We start from the raw sequence: 22,868 nt of genomic DNA on the forward strand, positions 1-22,868 counted from the left end.
GCACCTGAATATTTATCAGTTCCTTCCACAAGTGTCTGCAGAAGCAAGGCAAAAGGCCATCCCACAATTTCACAGGTATAATTAGAATCTTATCTGAAATAAAATGAATCATTAAGTAACTATCTGCAGTACAATATCTTCACAAAATAAATGCAGACAGTACATGCCATTTTTGTCTCCCAGTAATGTACCAATAAAGCTCATATTTGAGGATGTTGCCATGAAAAAACACACAAAGACCTTTTTTCTAAGGTTTTACAGACCCAAAGCTGACAGGCTGGTGCTCAGGCAGCTCTGCTGACGCAGCTGATGCCAGGGGCAGGCTGAGCACGGGGCTGCAGCTCCCTGGGCTTCTCCTGTAAAAATATTGCCAAACTGGAGCGAGGGGTGTCCTGCCACCAGGGCCAGCACTGCTTGCATTTCTCCCTTCTTTTGGCCCAGTGAAGAATGAATTCTGTGAGCACACTGTGGGCCCAGCAGCTCAGGCACGAGCAACAGCTCTCACTGTCCCATTCCCTGTGAGATGATGAAGACACCTGGAAGAGAGGAACAATTCTCCTTGTGGAGCCTTGTGGCTGCCTCAGTGCCTTCAGCTCACCCATTCATGCCTTTCACAGATTTCCAGTTGCTCAGCATTGGCCTCATTTCCACTGAAGTTGTGGAACTCACCAGCAACAGAGCCCAGCAAGCAAGGGTGAAAGGCCTCTATGACACTTGAAGATATTTATTAAAAAGTCTCTTGTCTTTGGCAAAATGTATTTTGCTAAGGTAGGCATTTTTATTTCATTTTAAATTCAGATATTAAATTGACAGAATTTATTGAAGAACCTGGGTATACCAGCTTTCAGACTATAAAATACCCCCTGGGAGCTAAGGAAAAAGCTGCCTTATCTAGCCTCCCCTGTATTGTTCTGGGTGTAATTGCATTCCTAGGGGATGGCTGGCTGCCTGACATGGGGCATGAGCAGAGCTGAGCTGTTACCCAGAGCACTTGGTGTGGCTGGGGGAATGCTTCTGATCCTTGGCAAGTCAAGTCTGGTGCCTTGAGGAAAGGGCTGGCAGAAGAATGCTGTGCTCCCTGTCACATGCTGCCACATGACCAGAGGCAGGGTGGAAGGATGTTTCATTGCCACATAAAATGTGGTGCTCAGTTGAGTGTTTTTGCCTAAGGAGGGACTTGCATTGTTGCCTTTTTTTTCTCTTTTCCTTCAGGAAATTCATTCAAGATCTGCTGTAGCAGCAAACCAGGAGCAGATGCCATCATGTGGCTACAGCTGCAATGAATGGCTGCCAGTGTTTTCATGCTGTCCTGAGTCTTGGTGCCCTCTGAGGGGGGAGGATGCTGCAAGGACGCCCCACCCAACACAGCTGGTTCCTCACACAAAACCAACCCCACCATGCTGTTTTACTCCCATGTCTTTAAAAGGTGCCTTTTTCAGTAAGCACAGTAACACCCACAGTGTGTTCAGTTCTCCACGTTCTCAAGACTTTCCAGGAGGTTCACAGATGCCCAAGTGGGTGGGTACCTCTGTGGTGCCAACTGAAGGGCGAGGATCCAAGACCTCCATTTACCCTCTGAGTCCCTCTCAGCTATGGAAAAGCTGGTGAAAAACTAGGATAGGACAAGGTTTCATTAACAAAGGTTGTCTTTATTAACAGACTTGTCACTGTTCCACTCTCCAGAGGAAGGAACACATCTCAATCCCCCACAGCTCATCTCCCCCACTTAAGACCCAATTTCCTACCCATAGAATTGAGGGCAGAATCTCATCCCAACGTGACACCAGGGCACAGAGACCCACGGTGACCTCGGTACTGCCACATGCCACAGGACAGAGCCCAGGGCAATAGTGGCCACCACCTTGCCAGGCTTCTCATCTCCAGGCACTGGCTTAGCAAGGACTCAAATGTCCCCTATGGAGAAGCCTGAAAGCTTCATAAGCTTCTTGCTACCCCAAAATGTGATGAATGTATGAAACTGGAGCAGCAAAAAGTCATGCCATCTCTTTCATCACTGAATGGTTTCCCTTTAGGTGCATGCTCGAATTTTCTCACCCTTTTGAAAACTTTACCTACAAACCCCATGTGACTTTAGTGTCCTGAATGATTAAGAGTTTGCTTAGAAAGGTGCAGTAAGAGAACCAGCTTTCCATACAGCTCACAGCACATCCTATTAACCAGGGAATATTAACCAGGAAAACAGATTCATGCCTGCATTCCTGGACTGCACCTCATTCCCTGCTTTCCTTTCAGTAAGATTGCATTCTTCAGCTGCCAGTTTCAATGTTCACACATGTGCCTGTCTTTTCCTTAAAAAATTAATAACCAGACATCATCTGACCTGTCTTATGTCAACTACCATGTGGTTTAGTGATCTTCCTCTGGGATTACTGTAAACTTGAGATTCCATAAAAATTTAAAACATTTTTGCAGATCAGATAACTTATTATCATGGCTACACAGTGGGAAACACTAAAGTATAAGTCAAGTGTGGTTATCCAAGGGATGGGGGATCACATTTAACATTTCACTTTCTAGCTCCATGTATTTGGTCTACAAGAAGGGCTTAGTGAGAGATGTAGTTTGGATTTTGTTACTCAGACATGTGGCGCACCTCATAAATGCAGAACTGTGGTATGCAAGAAATCTGCCTATTCATATTGTTTATTATTTTATTAGGGCTCATATTTCAGCTTTGCAATTAGCCTGAGCATCTGGCCAAATAAAATAGTAATTAAATGTATGAGGCTGGGAGTTCAAATACAGAGTGCTTAAAAACACGTGCTGGTGAATACAGAGAGAACTTGCTGTGTGTGGTTGGATTTGATAAGCTGACTGCGAGGCCAGGGAAGTGTTTAATAGAGGCAATACCACCCTGTATGTATAGATATCCTCTCTATGTGATTCAACTACACTAATTATATTTCAGTGCATGGATTCAACTACCTTTTTATTCTAATTAATGTTTGATAAATTCAGGAAGGCTTTAATTAGTATTTTATTAAAGTTCTAATACACCCAAAGTACAAGAAGCTATAGTTGACAACTGCTGTACTCATCAAACAACACTTTAGCTACATATATTTTATTAGACAGTATCTGATCCAGTTTTACTTCTGTTTACTTCTCTGAGTCACACCTTGCTGTTCCAGAGGAGCAGCTGCCCTCCTGCTCAAGGAGGGAAGAGCTGGGTGACTGGAAGTGAGTCCCTGCCACAGTGCCAGATGAAGACCCCAGACTGACTGCACCAATGGACTCCAGTACTGAGAGCTGTCACTTGTTAACCCAAGCCACGTTTGAAACTCATCTTGGAAAACAAATATGCAGGCCAGAGACAAGCACTTCCCACACTCACCTCATGACAGCTGAGCAGATACAAATCATCATCAGAATGAAAGCTAGGATGTGTTTCTGTGTGCTGATAAGCACAAGGGTTTCTCAGCAGTGGGTGGCAGACTTAAGAGGGCAGTGGTTGTGTTGGTGTCAGAGCTGTGCTGTCCAGGATGTGGTGTCTGTAGTTTGTCCTTGCTGACCCTTGGAGGACACTGGTTCCCTCAACATGAAGCTGGCTCTGGTGGCCTGTGGCTGCTCCCTCACATGCATGCAGCAAGCACATGAAGTGGGGACAATCAGGAGATGGACTCCAAAAATATATTCCTGGTAGGAAGGCAGGGGCGTCTGCTGAAATCCTTGAAGAAGGCAATTCTTTGACTGATTTGTAGAATAGTGAAGCAAGAACAAGATTTGTGTAAGGTGAAATCAAATGTGGTCATGGTTACACATGAATAGAATCAATTATTATCCAATTTTAAGCTGTAAAGGAATGCCTCCTGTACATCCACTGGAGGCTAGGAACAGCAGGTAAGGAGATCCTCACACACACACACTTCTTTTATAAGTCAAAATCTACTGTCAGTGAACTCTGCAATGCCCCTTATCAATTTCTAGATACATCAAAATTAGGTCACTTTTCTTTCTTAGGCTCTCAGATGAGTTCTATTTTTTCCTGATGACATCTCATAGATAACTGACACACAGACACACCATACTCACCCCAACAACCTTGAAAGAACAAGAAAAGGAGAGGAGCAAAGCCTGGCCCTTGCAGAAGTCTGTCCCAGAACTGGAGTTCTCCAGTGCCAGCAGCCACCTGGCACTGCTCAGGAGCTGCTCACAGCCACACAGCCCCTGTGTGGGACAGGGACAAAGCCCTGGAGCAGTGAAGGGAGGGAGGAATTAGCCTTTCAGTCATCTCACAGGGTCTCCTGCTACAGCCTGTCACCTCCCAAGTGCTTTCATGCCTCATAATTATTCCAGTTAAGCCAGAGACTGTTTATTGTGGTTTAAGGTTTTGCAGCTTGGTCCACACCACAGCATATGAAAAGGTTTACAAACAAATCCACCTCCACCTTTTTCCTGCTCTTTTGACCCCAGTTGTGATATGAGTATTGCACTGGAAAATTGTCTCTGTTTCAAAAGGCTCAGTATAATCTGCTCATAAGTGTGCTGTCTCTTCATAGTTTGGTAGGTAACAAATGACTGTGACTAAAGTAAAGGATCTGGTGATCTGCCAGTAGTTCTGACAAGGAGAGCAGCAATAAAAAGCCATAAAGCCACAAAGGTTTCCAAAGGGCACAATGCAAAAGACTTGCTACAAACCAAGCACAGCTCTGTAATGATCTGCCTAAATAGTTATCTAACCATTGTTTAACACCTTTGTATCAAACAATTGGCTCCAGAAGCTGATTGATTTTAATTAGCCAATCAATATTTTTCAGTATTGTTTCTGCTGATCTTGAATTTCTAACCTTCCTGAGGCTTCCCTGAGTAACCCAGGAAGTTAAGTTTCATGTTATTTTTGCATTAATGATTCAGCTGTCTTTAATTTCTATTATGATTTTTTTTTTTTTTTACAATAGCTGAAACTGAACTGTTGAAAATGAAAGTGGAAACAGCCAAGAAAGTTCAGCCAAAGTGGATGTGAGCAGGATTTAAAGCCCAGGCCTGGTCACATGCTGAAGAAGAGGAGGGCGATTACTTGGGCTCAAGGGGCTTCTACCATGCCATCAGACAAACTGTGCTGTAAACTGCTTCCAGCACAACCAGATAGATTACTTCTATATTTAGTATAAAGTCAAAAGCTTAGGGTAGATATGGTCATCATTGATTCTTAACTTTCAACCAATCTCGGGAATTGTTTTGATGTAGGTACCTAGGGCACTGCACAAAAAGAGGCGTGTCTGAGAAGATAAAAATGGATTTAATGGCTCTTCATTCAGCACATGAAGGTATAAAACAGACTACTTCTCAGAGAAGGGATTATTGATTCTACTTTTTCTGCTTTATGATGAGCACTCAGAGAGTGGAAGTGTTTTGTGTAAATCTTTTCTCTTAATGCACCTGCCCAGCAGCCACTGTCCTGTTAGGTAAGTACACATAAAGATCAGACTGAATCCATAGTAAAAAATAGTTTGAGGGTTTATTTTTCCTTGAACCTGGTATGAACTGGATTCTTTGTTCTGAAGTGTTTGTGGAGCCTGTGCTGGGCTCAATTTTTTTTTTAATAAAGCTTTTCAGCTCCCTAGATAACACCACACCAAAAATTCACATACACAAGCAAAAACAAGACTATGTCAGTGGAGTCAACACAAACAGGAAATAAAGTTATAGTCTGCTGTCACTAATGCTTTACCAGACTGCAAATGCTGGAAACGATGGTGCCTCAGAAATCCTAGAGCTGTAATTCTGGGTGAGGAATTTTATGCTGAGCAAGACAAGCAAGGCAACACATTTAAAAACCCAACATATGAATAGTCCATTTATTAAAACAAAAGACTTTTCTACCATAAGGAGGTTACAAGAGAGATTAAAAGAAAATGAATGTGAAAATCATAAGTAACAAATATCATTGCAGAGATATACTCCTGCTGAAAAAGGTTCAAGCCTTTATACCTGTTTACATCTCTCCTAGAAGGCAAATGAAGACATAGACCATATCTCTCTGTCTCACATGCTCTCTCACACAGTGTCACAAGTTACAGGAAATTACATCAAGCCATTGAGCACAAACCTAATTCCAGAGTATGCAATGATTCACACATTGACGTGGTTTTGTGAGTATTGACGATGTGAAAAGTTAGATCCAGGAAAAGTTAGATCCAGCTCTGCACAAAGAAACTACCAGCCCTGGTAGATGGGAGAGCTTCTGGTTAATCTTTCATCACTGCTGGTGTTACCTTCAGACAACATGCATATGGCCTCATCAGTCTGCTGGCTGTCAGTCGTTGAGATCTTCTTGGAATCATGGATGCTGCTTTGGTAGTTCACTGGTGAGGGATAGGCATTTTCCCCCACAGTTGATGAGGACATAGATTCCCAGGGTATTTCTCTTTTTCGCCATTTCAGGTCCACTCTCCATCCTGTCCAGCCATAGAAAGCTAATGTGAAGAGAAAGCCCTGCATGGGATTAAGAACCCCCTAGGAAAGAGAAGTGCAACAGGAGTTACACCAGCATGGAAGGCTTCATCCTCAACTCTAGCAAAATGATTTGCATGTATTAAAGACTTCCCTTTCACTGAATGATTGCTGACTTTGAAATACACTATTTGCACACAAATAAAAATTTAGCCATCGCAGGCCCAAACAAATAAGAGAAAAATATCATGACTTGTCTTCTAAAATGCTGAGGCCATAACAGTAAGCAATAAGTATGAAATTATTTTCTAGCATGAAGTTTAGCCAGTCAATCCTTTGGTGTGTTTTTAATGTTCCCCACAAGCTCTGGACTTTTTTATTCACAAAAGCACATATATTTTTCATTACAAGCCAAGTCAAATATATGAGAGGAGACACTAGCATAGACAGTCAAGCTTTTAAAAATAGCTGGAATTGATCTGTCTGGAATTGCTTTAGATTCTTGAGCCAGTGAAAATGTCCATCAAAGTGAGATGGAAAAATGAGGAGAGGCACTGAAAAGAAAATCCCAAGGGATCGCCAAAAACTTTTGTCTCTGTTCCCAGTGCCATGAGAGACTTAACAAATTAATGGCTTTAGATGCTTCTATTTCTCTCATAGGAAAAGAAGGAAATTATTTTTACAGCCATTTTAAAGCAGAGGTCACTCCCCAGACTTTTGCTCCAGGTGAGCAAAAGCGAGGTCCCTATCACATGAATGTGTTTACCTCCTGTCAAAAGAGGAGGAGGAGGTTGTATCACTAAAAATGTGGGTGTTGGAGTAGTGGCTGCTGCTGCCTATAATCTGTCCCCCACAAGCCTCTCCTGTAGAAAAGCAAAAGCAAATTGAGTTAACCTTCAGTCCCTCACTCAACACCCACCGCTGAAGGGAACCCAGCAAGGTAAAAGAGAGCAACCACGTGGAGAAGGCAGCTGAATAAGGGGAAGGGGTGGGGGCAGAGCTAAGGGCTGGGCAGTGGGGTTTGGTCTCCAGGGAAAGGGGGGTGGCCACCAGGGATACCTGTCCAGTGAGGGGACAAGGAAAGGAGAAACCAGGGGAAGTTACACAGGGGAAGTTGACACAGAAGTCCAAATGGGAGACTGCTTTTCCCCCCAGGAGGACTGGCTCTGTGGTGAGTAGTTACTGCCATTGCCAGGGCTGAGGATGTGGGAATTGACCGAGGTGGGAGAGTTCATGGGATACTACATATCACATCCGTTGCATCACTTAATCCTTCAATACCAAACTGCTCAAATGTATAAATCATACTCAGGCCTTGCACCTATTTAACAACTCCAGAATAAATTCTCCAGGAAAATGAACCTGCACTGTTACCTTTGAAAAATCCTTTGTCAAATATTCTAATAGGAGAAAAGAGGCTACAGTAAGAGACCAGCATCTTACAGCTATTTTTGATGCCATGTGTGAAAGACTTTTCTCCTATTTGTTCCCAAATAATGATCCAAATGTCATGACATAAGATGCAATCATTCTTTATAATAATAAAAAAAACCCACCCTAGTTGCAAACAGAGAATTCCCATGAAATGCCCATTTAATTGGGAAGCCTTCAGGAACTGTGAGCTAAAACTTTGAAGCTTGCATTATGGCAGAGTTTAGCAAGGTGAGGCTAGAAATCATTGTAGTTATCTGTTGTGGGTCTTGAAATGAGAGTGATCTTTTACAGAGAGAATACATACTCCAATAAATGGGAGAAAAAGTTGGTCTCAAAGACATTTTTTGCAAAGTTTACATGTGAAAAGCACTCCCACTGACTGCTCATTCCTTTCTCTTATTTTCTGCTTTTCTTCCTTGATTTTCAGAGTGTTTATATCCCTCAAATTCATAAACCCCACACTATAGGTGTTGTTCCAGCAGTCTTACAACAGTGATTTCTAAGCCCAAGTAATGTCACAGCTGACCCACCATTATAATCCAGGTGATCAGTGCAGCACTTCTGATGTTTTTCAGAGGCATTTCATTGATATCTGGCTGCATTTCAAGATAGAACAAAAGGGTCTCGTTGATAATATTGGATGACCAGCTGCAGCAGGAGCAAAGAAGAAAAGGACAGTTACATATGGATGTGCATGTAAAATATGCTTTGCTTTCAAAACATAGAAATTAAAACTTGAAAGGCAGTAAGATTTTTTTCAATCATAGAATCATTAAGGGTAGAAAAGAACTCTAGGATAATCAAGTCCAAGATGATTGGATTTTTTGCTAAATCTCAATCTGAAGGGACCTGTAGATCTGTGAAATAACAATCAAGGGCCAGACACCTACCTACTCACCCAAGCCTAGAGAATATAAATCAATATTAGAAAAAAAATCTGAGAATTTTAACTTGCTGCAGAACAGTAAATTTCAGAATAAAACTGAGATGAGAAGGAAATGTGATCTATAATGGGAATATCATGCATGCTGACTTCTTTCCCTTGTGCCTTAGAAGAGTTGTGCTCACAGACAAGGAACTCAGATATATGCACATGTTGTTGTAAAAGGCTGCAGGATTTCCATCTGAAGTTAGAATTTCAGGGTCAGATTAAAGACTTTCAGAATGTCCATTAAAAAACACCAAAAAGCAACACAAAAGTTGACTTTTAAATCCTTCAAAATGTTAACAATTATTTTTAATAAAGGTAATATCTGTTTCCAAATAAGGATGAGCATAATCAAGCCTCATTCATTGAAAGAAACTGAGTATGTTCTACACTAAATAAGAGATTATAGCAAATGGCTGTAAGTTCCTATGACATCTAAACAGTGAGAGAAGCATTTCTCTATAGCTGTACTGCATCTTCAGAAAAGAAACTATCAGCATTCATGTCATACTTTCTAAGGGGTTTTATATTTGTCCTCTGCACAATTATATCTTTATCACAACGTAAAACCTCCTGCTCTCCCCTCCCAAATCTGTAGGCATCTCTTCTATCCTATTTTGCCCCAACCTGCTGTCTTTGACTGAAGCGTTCCATATTTGACTTCTGGGATGGAAGGAAATCTTCCCTATGCTTCTGAGATGAGACTGCCTCAGTCTTTCCCTCCAGTAACCTTTGAGAAAGTTTTTACTCTCCAGAGCTTATGTTTTATTAGAGCAAAATCCTAAACCAGAGCTGTGATTTTATATTTTTATTAGGAAAGCCCGGAATGAGACAGAATGGAAATAAACAAATGTCCCCACAATGTCCATGGGAAATTGGCCTTTCCTTTCATGCTTTTTCCCAGATAATCAAGCTGGCCACCATTCCTTAGGTTGCAATGCACTCTGTGGTGCCTCTGGGCTCTTTCTTTCCACAGCCCTGGAAGCTTGGCTGAATCTCTGCTCCTTCTTATTTCAGCAATTTCCAGGAAGCCATGCTGAAGGATCCCTTGCTGCTGTCTCTCACTCCCTCCTCTACTGGCTACCCCACCCTTCACGTTGGAAACTTCACTTCCAAGCCAAGAGGACTGTTATTCCCCCCAAAAAGAAAATAATTTCCTTTCAGAGCACTCCAGTAGACAGCAGCCAAGAGAAGATACAAGAGGCAGCCTTTCTTCCTGCTCAGCCTGTTAAAGCAATGTAATATGAATTAATACACCTGTGTATAAAGAAGTTAAGTGGGATCTAAAGAGTGTTAAGTTTAGCCTTTTCATTTCACCACTCCAGAACCATTTCTTGTTATCCTATTCTCCTCCTCCCTATCTCTTTTCTGTCCTATGCCAACGTACTATTGTCATGGGGAAAGACAAAATATTTATTAAAAAAATATATATGGAGTTGTATTTTCTGGCCTTTCCTTATTTTCCAGTCAATATCCATGTGTTTTTCAGGCATTTGAAGATGGCAGAGCCCAGAGGTGGCTGCATTGTGTGATCATGGTCAAAGCCATGAAGCCAGACTTAGAAGCTTTTTTATTGCAGGTCCTCAGTGATGTGTTTGGTGCCAAGAGGCTCTGAGAAATGTTGATTACAGAAAGTCATCTGTCAGCCCACAGAGCTGCGAGCCTGCTCTACCAGACAGCTTCAGTCGATGCCCAACCTATTGGGAAATTTTTGCTATTGTTTCTTGCTGCTTTTGCTTTTCTGTTGGTTAAACATTTTATCATTTCCTTACAGCCAGTGAGTGATTCAGCTCCTTTGTGAACTAGTTTAGAACTGCTTTTTCCTTAGATACCTTCCCTTCTAAGCATAAAGACAAACAAATGAAGCCACCCATCCATCTTTACTCCTGCTCCTGACTCTCTCCCTCTGGGAAAAAGGCACTTTAAACAAAATAATGCACCTCTTACCAAATAACGAATACCAGCATAATTTTGAAGAAGCGCATCTGGATCTCTGTCCCCAGACGTCTTTCATTCTCTGTGTAAATTCCTTGTCTCCCTTTCAGTAAAGAGGCAACTGAAAAGTATACAATTATGTTCATTAATATATGCACATGTTGTTAGAGTAGGCACAAAAATCCAGAAGATAGAGGCCTGAAAGAGGGAACAAAGGAATGAATGGATTTGTCTCCAGCAGCTGTTCAGAAGCTGGAAGGACCATTTTCAAGGAATCTCACATACAGCCTAATACTAAAGGAAAATAATTACACGCAGCTGGATTCCTAAAATGAAAGATATCCCACTATTTTTTTTTCTCTCAATCCCACTGAACATACGAAATAGTATGATCAATGTAATTCTATTTCATAACAAAAGGTAGCATGTACCTTCTATATAATGTGATATAATTATCATGTGATGTTTAAATAGAATCTTCTATCTTATTTTGCACACCATTTTTCATTGTGTCATTGATACAACATTAGCTACACCTCTAAAATATGAAGACAGATTGTCAGCAAAAAAAAATTATGCCACATGCTGTTCAGATATCACAAGGAATATACAAATGCAAACACAAATATACAAAGAACAATTTTTTTATGGGAACAACTTCTTAAAAGAACAACTGTTTTATTGAAAATGAGTATGGCTGAGGGACAGAATGAATGGGATAAAGATTAAACTGAGAATACTTGATTTTCTCCAGCTTTTTTGTATAATCAATGTGTAGATGAATTCAGGTACTGCAAACATCTAGCAATGATCATATTACATGCAAAGAATGCCTTGAATCTGTGGCTTTTTTCCAGCCTCACTTCTTCCAAGCAGTAGGTAATAAATTGAACTGGAACATCAAGATCCCATCTGAGTTGTGTACAATTCGCATTTGTTTCATAATCTCAGAAGTGACAAAATTCTGATCACATTTTATTACATTTTTTGCTCTAGGGCTGCCAAGAAGTTAGATAAACTCTCAGATCTCACCAGCTAGAATTAATTACATTTCAAAGTCGAGGTTGGTACCAAAACTACAGTAGAGTTAAGCATCCAGGGTACATTGCCTCAAAAGCTTTAAATTAAGTAACATGGAAGCATGTTTGCCCACCTGCAGTTAGAGGCTAGTAAGAGAATATCTTGTGTGTCTCTAGGGCAAATTCCCCATCAAAATGGAGTCTTCATCTCCGTAGGCAACTGCTTCCCACCCTGTGCTATATCTTTATGATTTAACAAGGAGCTGTCCCACATCACTGAGTACAAAGCCATGACTTTCTACAGTACTATGTTGCTAAATAACAGAGACTGATTGATGCTGGCCATTAGGAACATACCTGCTGATACTGTCCTTCTAAACAGGATTGGGTTGGCCACAAGCACTAGCAGGAGTGGGGCATAGGTTGTGATGTAATGTGGGATTGCATGTTCCAAGCCATTTTCACAGCTGAGAAGAAATAATTAAAAGATAATGCATTTTATTCTCCACAGCTCACTTCTCTGGCTGGTCTATGCATGTCACCTTTAACTTAAAAAGAAAAAAAAAAAAGGGGGGATTAAGCAAACAAATGCAAAATTTTAATTTATGGACCTTTACCATCAGTTCACATAGGACATAAAGTTGATTTTAAACATGCACTATCTGTGGATTTTTCTCAAATTGAAAAGAAAGCTAAAATCAGGAATGGGAAAAGTGTGTCTCATAGAAGCTTTATCACAGCATGCCCAAGTGCCTGTACTGCCTGGCATATTTCTTCAGGGCCCTCTAAAGCCCAGGCAGGTATTTTAAGCATAAACACTGACTCAGTGGGACATCCTTGGCAGAGATCAAAATGCTCAGCTTTTGAATGTCTGTCTCTAAAGCTGACCAAAAGACACTCAAATGCCCAGAGAAAGCCCCAATTTCACAGTCTGTTTCCAGAGCCTGCTTACCTGGAGAGAGAGGGGTAGTAAAGCAGAGCAATCCCCTCCACACAGAGCATCACTGCAAGGCCCCACGTCATCATGTGGTACAGCACAATCGTACTGCAAGCACCAAACACGACAGGCACAATTAAAGATATCCAAACTTACGTTTCCCACATTGCAAGCTAAAAATAGGATCCTCACTGAAAAAGATTTTTACAGACAGGAAATTGTGCAGAACAACGCTGGCAATACATTAAATTAAGGAAAGCAGGTGGGTGGGGGCAGTCCTTCAGAAGAATAAGCCAAAGCAGTTATTCAGGCTTGCATGTCGAAGTCCTGTCCCTTCCAGCCTGTAGGGTGGAGGGGACAAGGCTTCTTCCCTACCCTTACTATTGAGAAAGAACCCTGCATCTTTCATTTCTCCTGCAGAGAGCAAATTAGCAGATTAAAATTTAAGAAGGGAGATGAGCATCCTCACCTCCATCCTTTTGTGATATGTAGAAAATAATATTTAACATTCAGAGCTGGATACTGCTCCCATCTTAGGAAGATTCAGATCTGTGTTTGTAGAAAGTCTTTTGATGCTTACTCTGATCCCAGAATCAAACCCAAATACACATGATTTTTTGGTTAACAGGGATGGAGGAAGGAGGCAGGTCCCAGCTGTTTGACTAGAACTTTGGGACTTTAGACAGTTGAGAATAAACCTGATTTTGTAAAGTTAACTCAAAAAACCTCATTTTGGTTACACCTGCAGAGAACCATATCCTTAGTATCTGACTCCTCTGTATCATCTGAGAACAGATTCATGTAATTCCACTTTTATCAGAAGCAACTGAAGGTTATTTTGCTCTTCTAACAACCCACTTAGAAACATTTTTTTCTGTCTTGCATTAAAGCATGGTACTTTCCAAAGAGTTTAGGTTCTTCTGTTACAGGCATTGCAGAAGAATATATGATAAATACATATTTTTCTTATGAGGGACTTTAGAAGTGTGATCAGAAGGGCAATAATGACGACACTCGCTGAAAAATTGCTAAAATAAAATATCAGAAAAAAAGAAAAAAAAACAGAATTAACCATATGAAATTAACAGGATGAAGTCCAGCACTTTCTCCCTCCAAATTTTCATTTTCAGTACAACACTATATTTTTGCTGCAAAAATCAATTTCAGATGCAGAGTAGGGACAAAAATAGTCACCTCATTGCCATAAAGTTTATAGACCACAATTTGCTCCATATTTTTCCACAGGTTAAATGAATTCAGTTACATTTAAGTTTAAGTTGTACATAAATCAGCATCTGAGCATTGCCCTGGCAATTTAAGCACTTAGAACACCACATCCCTATCATTACCTGGTAACTATATGAGAGTCAGATGGTTGCACAAGACTCACTCATACTCTTAGGTAGCTGCAAACAGAGACATACAGTGTTGGAGGGAAAAAAACAAATTCAGAGCTTTAACTCTGGTACCTCAGTCCAGCTGATCTTCTCACCACCAAGTAAGAATCAACAGCATAGCAAAACAACCACCAGAAGCCAGCACTATATAACAACTGGATCCACATCTAGAGGGGAAAGAAGTGCCAAACATCACAGCTGCTTCTCCAGTACCACTGGGGCAGGGAAAGGACTCAAACTTTTGGCCTGGTGATTTATTCTTTTAATTTGTGTATTTTCCAGATGAGATTTTGAAGTATGAAATCTTACTCAAAATCACAGGAACATTGTTGTAGCCTATGGGTCAAGTCATAGGTAAATTGAACAGCATTTTTTTTCACAGCTCATTTTCTGATTTAGAAAACCTGTCATTTATCACTCTGTTCCTAACCTGAACATGGTAAGTGAAGCCCAAAGAAATTTATAGCAAGGATGTTTTAATTTTAGGTTAAAATTGCAGTTGTTTCTCAGTGGCTGAGGCATAAAAATATATCTGAGGTCAGTCATAACCACAGTGTGCCTATGCATTTGTAGGTTCTGCATGTGATGGGTGTTTTCTCCATGCAAAAGATGCTTATCAAGAAAAAAACTCATTAATGAGAAAACCACTCATGATCTGGAAGAATACACCTACTGAACTCCCTAAGTGCTTTCTTCAATAAAAATCCAAAGGAAACAGGTTCAAGTCAAGCTAAATATTCCACAGCATTCTTGAGTTGACCCTATGCATTTTTCCCATGGGCTTACATAAGAAAAGTGACCTTTCTTTGCCACTGTATATAAATTCCACATTTCTTCCCCATAGGAGCTAGCTCTTTGTAATAGTCTGGGAGTGTTTTAATATTCATGCTATCTTTCCTCCAAGCCATCTTTCAGTTCTTATCTGAATATCCTTTATCACAGCTCCATAGTAGCATCGTTTTACATCTGGAAATCAACATACTTGTTACTGAGCCAAACGTTGGTGAATAGAGATCTAGCAGTCCTTCCTCCAAAAGGCAAATCAAGCTGGGAAATATTTCCTTTCACCATGGGTGTAGACCCTACCTCTAGTAATTTGTGGCATGAATTATTCAGTATTTAATTCAAACATCATGGTATTTTCCTAGAGCACAGGAGGCAGAAAATAAAATCCCAGTCTTCCTTCTAATGCACTTTACCCATAGCACTCAGCATGTAACTTCATCATCACATTTACGTGTTTGCTGCAGTTGAAAAATGCACAATTTACTACCCATAAACACACATATACAAAAATAAACTGCAGCATCTTTCCAGAAAATCCAACACAGATAAAACTGTCTCCAAAAATAATATAAAGCAGATGTACTTAAACCCTAAAGCTTCATATGATATCTTACTTTTTAGCAAAACATCTTGCTGCAGTGTCTGAAAAGGCACTCTGCAAACCATTCAAGGGAGATATCCTAAAGTTTCACTATTTGGAGTTTGTATAGGTTTGTGGTTAAGAGAAATAAAACAATAGTACTAAAAGAAAAATAAAATAGAATCGGAAACATTTTATTAACTCACATGAGAATACGTTAGGGGAAATGAATGAAAGAAGGGTTATTTTTCATTCCAATATAGTTGAATCTAAATTTAAAATTACTCAAATTACAGCATTTTCCTGGAGCACAAGTAAGGGAAAATAAAAATTGTGGTAGACCGCTAGGCTGCTCACCATCTAACCTGAAATTCAAATGAAAAACAAACAGTCTGCATCCTGTACCCTGTCATGTTTAAAAATACATTTTTATGTGTTATGGGCCAGAAAGTGAAATATGAGAAGGAGAGGGTTTTCAGCAGAACATTCTTGCTGCAAGATATTGAGATTTTTGGTTCTTTGTCAACAAAAAAAAACCAACAGCATTTGCATCTAATAAGCAAAACTTAAAGAGGTGTGAAAGAATTAAGCATTGATAGATGTATACAATTTATATTTGTGTCCATGGCACAAAACTATCCTGTTTGTAACTGCTTTTATATAGGCATATAAAGCACAGTGAGTTCAATTTGGCACATATTGCTTTATTTTAAAACTAGTGGAGCTGAATAATTTTGACATACAACCTATCCCCTGCTACATTGTAAACTTTGAATTGCAAAGCAAATACTGCTATTGCTCATGCATTAATTCATTGGCAATCCCACATTCCTATTGAATCTGGGTAAAGTGATGGTCTTGTAATTCTCAAAGTTTTGGTGAAAACCATGACCTTTATTCTTGTACAGTAAGCTCAAATTATATTTCCCAGTGTTTTGATTATAAAATTTGGATCTGAGTTTCAATGTGTACTTTTGGAATGCATTTACATTTTCTTATTCTTGCATTTTAATCCAGATGATACTCAATTAGACTTGGCCAGGTGCAGTTGTCACGATGCAGCCCAGCAATTTGAGCTGAAATCCCACATGGCAGGGACAGACCTTCTGCCAGCAGATTTGTGGCTATGAGTATATTTCTCCTGTTGTCCCTCTGTGTCTAAAACACACAGTCTCGTGCCACAAAAGCTAATTTGAGCTACCCCAAGTTTCAGGAGGTCCTTGCTGCCACCACAGAGGCTGCAGTTCCTGCCACAGAAGACAGATAACCTCACGCTGCCAGTGCAATGGAGCCACTGGGGCATTTGTGCTGCTGTGCTAGCAGAAGCTCAAACAATGGTTCACAGCCCTTTTGGGGTTGCTTATATGCTTTTGGTTCCATGTCCCTGACTTTGGTGTACTCCACTCCCCTGGCACTCCTGCGAGGAGTGAATACCACAGAACTCCCAGGATCAGCCTGACCCAGCTGCCCTACATCCCCACCACCATCCAGCACCACCAGCACCCTGCCCGCCCTGACCAGGCTCACAGAGGGAGGCATGAACGCACTTGCAGGGGTGTGGCAGAGGCTGAAACCATCATATTCAGGCTCTGACTCACAGCCACATTTCCTTTTGGACACAGCAGTTTTCCTTTCAGATTCCCCCTGTGGAAGGACTCTTAACTGGGAGCAGAAGAAAGGGGGGATGATCTCGGTACCTACCGCGCTCCCCACACAGAAAGTGGAAGGCCACACGTCAGTCCCATTCACCACAGAAATGTTAGCTATGAAGGCAGGGAAGCCCAGCCATACACTTGACCTGAAGATCATACCTAAAGAAAAAAATGCATTAATGCTTTGAATCTGCTGGTGTGATTTGAGTCACATGCTTTTCCCTGCCACATATTTCACATCGCAGCCCAGATTTTGTGTGTCTGCAGGAAGGCGATGGCTGCAGAGGAGCACAGCAGGGACAATTGTGCTATTTAAATGTCAGTGCGATCATTCAGGGAAAGTAGCCCCAAGAGTCAGAAGCTGCTGGGACTTAAAACACTACATAGCTAAGGATCTTATTTAGAGATGCTGTCACATGCTTCCCAACATAAATTGGGTAGCATTTAACAGATTGACATGAAACACTAAATAACTGTTTACCAGCATAAGTTCATACACTGATATTCACCTCTCTATAAAATCCCCCATTGCAGAAAAAGAGTTATTTTTCACTTTTCTCTGCCTTCATTTTACAGGCTGCCCTTTTCCTCTGTCACAGGACTGAGCAAAAGCAGCACTTCTGAATTAGGTAACAACAATGCCCTTTTTAAAAATTAACTTAGAGTTTGTTCGTGGGGTTTTCTGGGTTTGTTGAAATAAAGCACCAACAGGAAAGAGAACAAAATGGCCAGGTTTCCCACCAAGAATGAACTGTTTTCTACTCACCGAAGTGAGTCTAATACATAAACAATGGATAACTAGTTTGAGTTTGCCAGTGAAAGAGGAAGGGAGTAAAATAACTTTATTGTTGGCTTCATCTGACTGAAAGGACCTTTTCCAAGTGCATGCACATATGTATTTTCCGTATCTCTTGCTTTACTTCCTTTATAATCTTTGTTTTAGTATTGGTACTTATTAGGTACTGTGAGAGAACCTGGCTGGGTGTGAAAAGGGAAGAGAAATGAAGCACAAAGACACACAGACACACAGACTCACTCACAGCCCCCAGCAGTGAGACAAAACAGCCCTTCTTCTATTACCTATTTGGTGGGGGGGGGGGTGGGGGGGTGGGGTGGGGGGGAAATGCTACTGTAGAAGCAAACTTGTCCTGTATTTTCATAGCACATGTCATGAGAATTTATACCAAATTTGACAGTAAATGACTGATGGGAAGAATTACCAAATGGCTGATGGGACAACTGAAGACATACTAGTTTCACTTTGACTCGTGCATGCTGTTTTAGTCTCCACTGGTTTATTCCTCCAGACTGTCCGCTAGGGTCTGGGCAGCAGCTTGTCCTTGATAAGGTAGCTTTACTCACATTTCAAAAGCCTGTGTCCAGCATGATCTGTGTGCAGCTGCAAGTCAAACTCATTTTCTGACTATGTGATGTGCCCAGAGAAGCAGCTGGCACATGAGCAGGAGGCATAGTTGGTCCAAAAGGATTTGAGGGTATAGAGGACAGTGGTTTTCAAATGCAGTTCTATGGATTGGCTAAATATTTGATGTCAGATTTATTTTCCAATGTGCTGCCTCACCTCCACTTTTATGCCTTACTCTGAGAAGCATTGCCATTCTAGATTTTAATTTGGTTTAAAGCAGAGATTTTGGTGCAGATTTGTCAAGAGCTTTCACTTCCACTGTATAACTATTAAACAAGAGCCTTCTCCCCAAAGACCCATAATTTCCCGATCTTACTTAGTCCAAATCTTCCTGTGAACACAAACAGCATGCTTCCCTCAGACATCTCTGCTGTCCACTCACCAGCTTCATTTGTCTGTACCTCAGAGCAAAAAGAACCTGTTACAGCAATGGCAAGGACATAAAGATCACACTTACCTAAGCCTCCAAGGATGTCACAAATAGAGATAAAGAGAAGGATGGTGGAGGAGGAGGAGGCTTTGGGCAACTTCCGTGGGCTTTGTCCCTTCTTTGGCAGAAGCTGCAGGATGGTCAATAGCAGGCTGATGGAGGCACTGCCAATGCAGACTCCACAGAAGACTTCAGGCTGGAAGTTCATCACCAGCTGTGTAGCTGCATCCCGGTTTGGGCAGCAGTAGGTTTCTAACCTTGGAGAAGCCATGAAACGTCTGACTGGTGGAGAGGCCCCACGAGCAGAAGAAAACGCTGTTGCTTTCCCAAGGCAGCATTCACTTTTTCTTCACCCTCCCCATTAGTCCTCAGTGGTGAGAATCACGCGATTGATGGATCATGTGCTGCTGCTGCTGCTGCTGCTGCTGCTGGAAGTAAATCCCCTAGAGCTGCCTTTCTCAGCCTCTCCTAGCAAGGAGATCAGATCTGAACAAGAAACCACAGTGTAATGTGAAACATGCCCCATGCTCGCTCAGAGCCATTGGCAACAGTTCACTCAAATATTTTTGCTTGCACACTATATGACACAGGAAGACTTAAACTCATCAGAGCATTGAAGATGATTTAAAATAAATAAGGATGCAGATACCAAAGTGGAAACATTAAATTTTAATTGTGTTTCTCTTTAGCCCCATCCCACACAGCACCCTTTAATTACCTCAAATTAATTGAAAAGATGAGTCCAGACACAAACAGTCCCAGTCTTTACAGGGAAGAGCAGGGATATAAATCCACACTCTAACCCAAATCTCAGTTTTAGTGATCCAACCCACCAATCTCTATGAATAAAATTAGAAACACAATACCCTATCACTGTAGAAAGAGATTATATTTGGAAAGAAAATATTAACCTCATCCTATTTAAATTGCAAGCACAAAAAAAAAAAAATCTACTCTTTCTTTAGTCAGTACTGTCTGCATTAGGTCAGCTTGACAGGGAAAATTCCAGGACTTAGCATTTCTCAATAACATATTTTTCTGTCTCTCTCTCTTTTTAATTTGGTAAGGATTTAATATGAAAACAGGAACTTGACCTGCAGTATTCTTTTTTTTTTTTTTTTTTGCTTTATAAACTAGACAATATCTTTTATGACAGGGCTTCTGCTAGATACAGCAGCAAATAAATGCTATCATAAACACAAAAATTATTTCCTCCCTATAAACTAAGTCTCAAACTCCGTGTATCAGCCCTCACCCTTCCAGAAAATTTGTTTATAGGGACACATTCAGGAAATGCAGGAGGGAACATTGCCAAAAGACTCAAAGTTATTAGCATGTTAAATAACAGAGTCATGGATTGTATAATTAGTCCCTATAAGAACAAATTACCAACTTTTTTTCCCCCAATGGTCTATAGCTTATTTTTTTGGCAGAAATTATGAGGAGCTACTGAATGATAGTGGAATGTTTTGTGTGCAGTGTTTATGAACACAGTGAGTTTGCCCTCAGCAGGGAAAGCATCTGGAGCCCTGGGTGAAATGGTACCTGCTGCACTCATTGGCCAAAAGACCTCATACACTTGATCCCAGCAAAAGAATGAACTCCACCAAGCTCATCAGCCTGCTGGTCAGGACTGTGCAGCCTTCCAGTGCTGGCAGGGCTGTGGTGGCAGGGCTGAGGGGGCATCTGGAGCCCAAGCTGCCAGGCCTGATGTGTGCCCACCCAGCCTGCTGCCAGGTGCTGGCACTTGAAGAGAGGTGTGATAGTCTGCAGGGTGTCAGCCTGCAAAGCCAGGCTCCTACACACGGATGGCCATACATCAGCAAGGTGTTTGGACTCCTGCTGCAGTCAGCTGAGGTCTTAGGCAGCCAAGCTTATGGTCTAGACTTTGTCTAGAGAGCTGTTCAGATCTTCTGAAAATAAATGCGCAAGGTGAGCTGAGGAGGCTCCAGTGACCGTAATGTGAATTTAGGCATACACATCATCAAAGACTCTGAAATGCAAGCAGTGGAGCTGAATGTTTTGCCAAGTGTTTTTCTGCTTTCCAGCATAAAGAGATTTCCCTGCTCCTTGGATGAGGACAGGTGAGTGACCTGGATGTTGCAATCCTACAGTTTGTTGCTATCATGTATACAAAAACATACTGGGGACAATAGCAAGGTTGCAAAATCAGATTGCTCTGCTCCAGAAATACAAACTCATGCTGAGGTTGTCAATACAAGGCTCTGTCATCAGTACAAGCCTGGGACTCCACAGACTTTATTCCACCCTTGCTAGAGCAGTGGTGCATGGAGTTGCCACATTTCTCTCTAAGCTATTATATTATATATATTATATATTTCAATGCAGTATAAGATACTGCATTGAAACCTACCTGGCTACTAAAGAACTAAGGAATTAAAATCCACAGATACAGATTATTAGTTAATATTAAGCCATTGTATGCTACATATACAACTCAAAGACATATAAATGAAAAAAAAAAGTTCGTTCTGATTTGAAGGAAAATTTACATTGCTTGGCTTATACTTAGAAGAACAAAACTTTGAAATATTAGAGGGAAACTGTTTAATAGAAGACTTTCATTCCCACTATCAGTTTCTAAAATTGTTCCCTTCACTATTTCTGTTGCTATTTTCTTTCTTTCAAAAATGTGAAAAGCATGTCAAGTCATTATCCTAATTGTTTGTTCTGGCTTACAGATAGGAATGTTTTGTGTATTATGCTTTTTCTGCTTATTGTTTGTTTTCATTGATCTTGACTGTGATCTTCTACTATGCCCGTGTGGATTTACCATTTTATTATTATAACTTCTCTCTCCCTTTTTTTTCAGCCACTTTGAAACTACTTTCATTCCTCAATTGTACTCCTATACTCTGGAGATTAATTTTTTATATGCCTCTTCTTTTCTTGCAACAGTTTTGCCAGCTGTGCCCCCTCCTTTTATTGCTTTACTCCCCTGAGTGGAGCATTGGTTTTTAACCTCTTCTTCTGGGTACATTCCCTCCTCTAATTTCTCAGGACTTGATTTTATAGTTTCTTCAAAGGGGGTATGTGGTTTTTATTGGAAACAAAGCACATGACCTATAGCATACCTAATGCAAAAAAGAAAATTAAGTGACCCATGTGAATGAGCAGATACTTACCATTATAGAAGTAGAGGTGTCTAAAATGTGCCAACATTTGAGGCTGAGTGGGAGATGCATCTACCAAACTAATGAGCTATGCAACACCACAGCTGGTAAGAGCTAGCTAGTCTCGGGTTCTCATTGCTGGGCCCAAAGTATAGAGTCAGAACAGACAAAGAAATTCAAAGCTGGTTTTGCAGTCTTACAGTCAAGATTAATTTGGCTTCTTGTGATTATGAAAATAAGAAGATAAAAGCTGAGAGCAAAGGTAAAGGAAGCAGAAAAGTAGTGAAAGAAATAGGAGAATAGTTATTTTGTCTTGTTAAGGACCTTTATTTAGTATTCTACAAAACTTACGTCGTTCTACAGGTCCTAATTCCCTACCCTCTGAAATTATTGACACAATTCCCACTTCTGCCAGTGTATGAGAAAGGCAGACATTTCTGCACCAAGACAGGATCTTCACTAAGCCAATGACGTAGCTTGGAGACAACCATTAGCATACATACAGGAAACATTAATAAAAAAACCCTCCTGGCATTGCAAATAGCAATCAATCACACTCACAGCATAAGTACTACACTGCACAACACTGCACAACACTGAAAACTCCTGTCACGATTTTGGACAGTGGCAACAGTGTGCTCAAGGATGAGAACAATACTGTGTTCCTTTGGAAACAGCTGTGTGCTCCATACTTTTAGAAACACCTACTCACTCTCTTCTTGACCCAAAACACAATGTTTCATCCCAGTCTGTGACCATCTTTAAGATGAAACAATGGCTTGCCTGCTTCTAAGGGAAA

The 22,868-nt window shown here is 40.9% G+C and overlaps 1 protein-coding gene across 1 annotated transcript; it reads right to left on the minus strand.

The window, feature by feature from the left end:
- Positions 1-334: 334 nt before the first annotated feature.
- Positions 335-21,287, minus strand: GPR143 (G protein-coupled receptor 143). The gene is made up of 8 exons (XM_021527770.3): positions 18,963-21,287; positions 17,132-17,241; positions 14,137-14,231; positions 12,683-12,775; positions 12,088-12,197; positions 10,724-10,832; positions 8,379-8,496; positions 335-6,477 (listed from the first exon to the last, which is right to left on the minus strand). Exons 1-8 carry the CDS (start codon positions 19,204-19,206, stop codon positions 6,178-6,180), a joined length of 1,179 nt encoding a protein of 392 aa, XP_021383445.1. The 5' UTR covers positions 19,207-21,287; the 3' UTR covers positions 335-6,177.
- Between the last annotated feature and the right edge of the window lie 1,581 nt (positions 21,288-22,868).

Source organism: Lonchura striata, chromosome 1, assembly GCF_050655825.1.
Source record: "Lonchura striata isolate lonStrDom1 chromosome 1, ASM5065582v1, whole genome shotgun sequence".
Taxonomy (NCBI): Eukaryota; Metazoa; Chordata; class Aves; order Passeriformes; family Estrildidae; genus Lonchura; species Lonchura striata.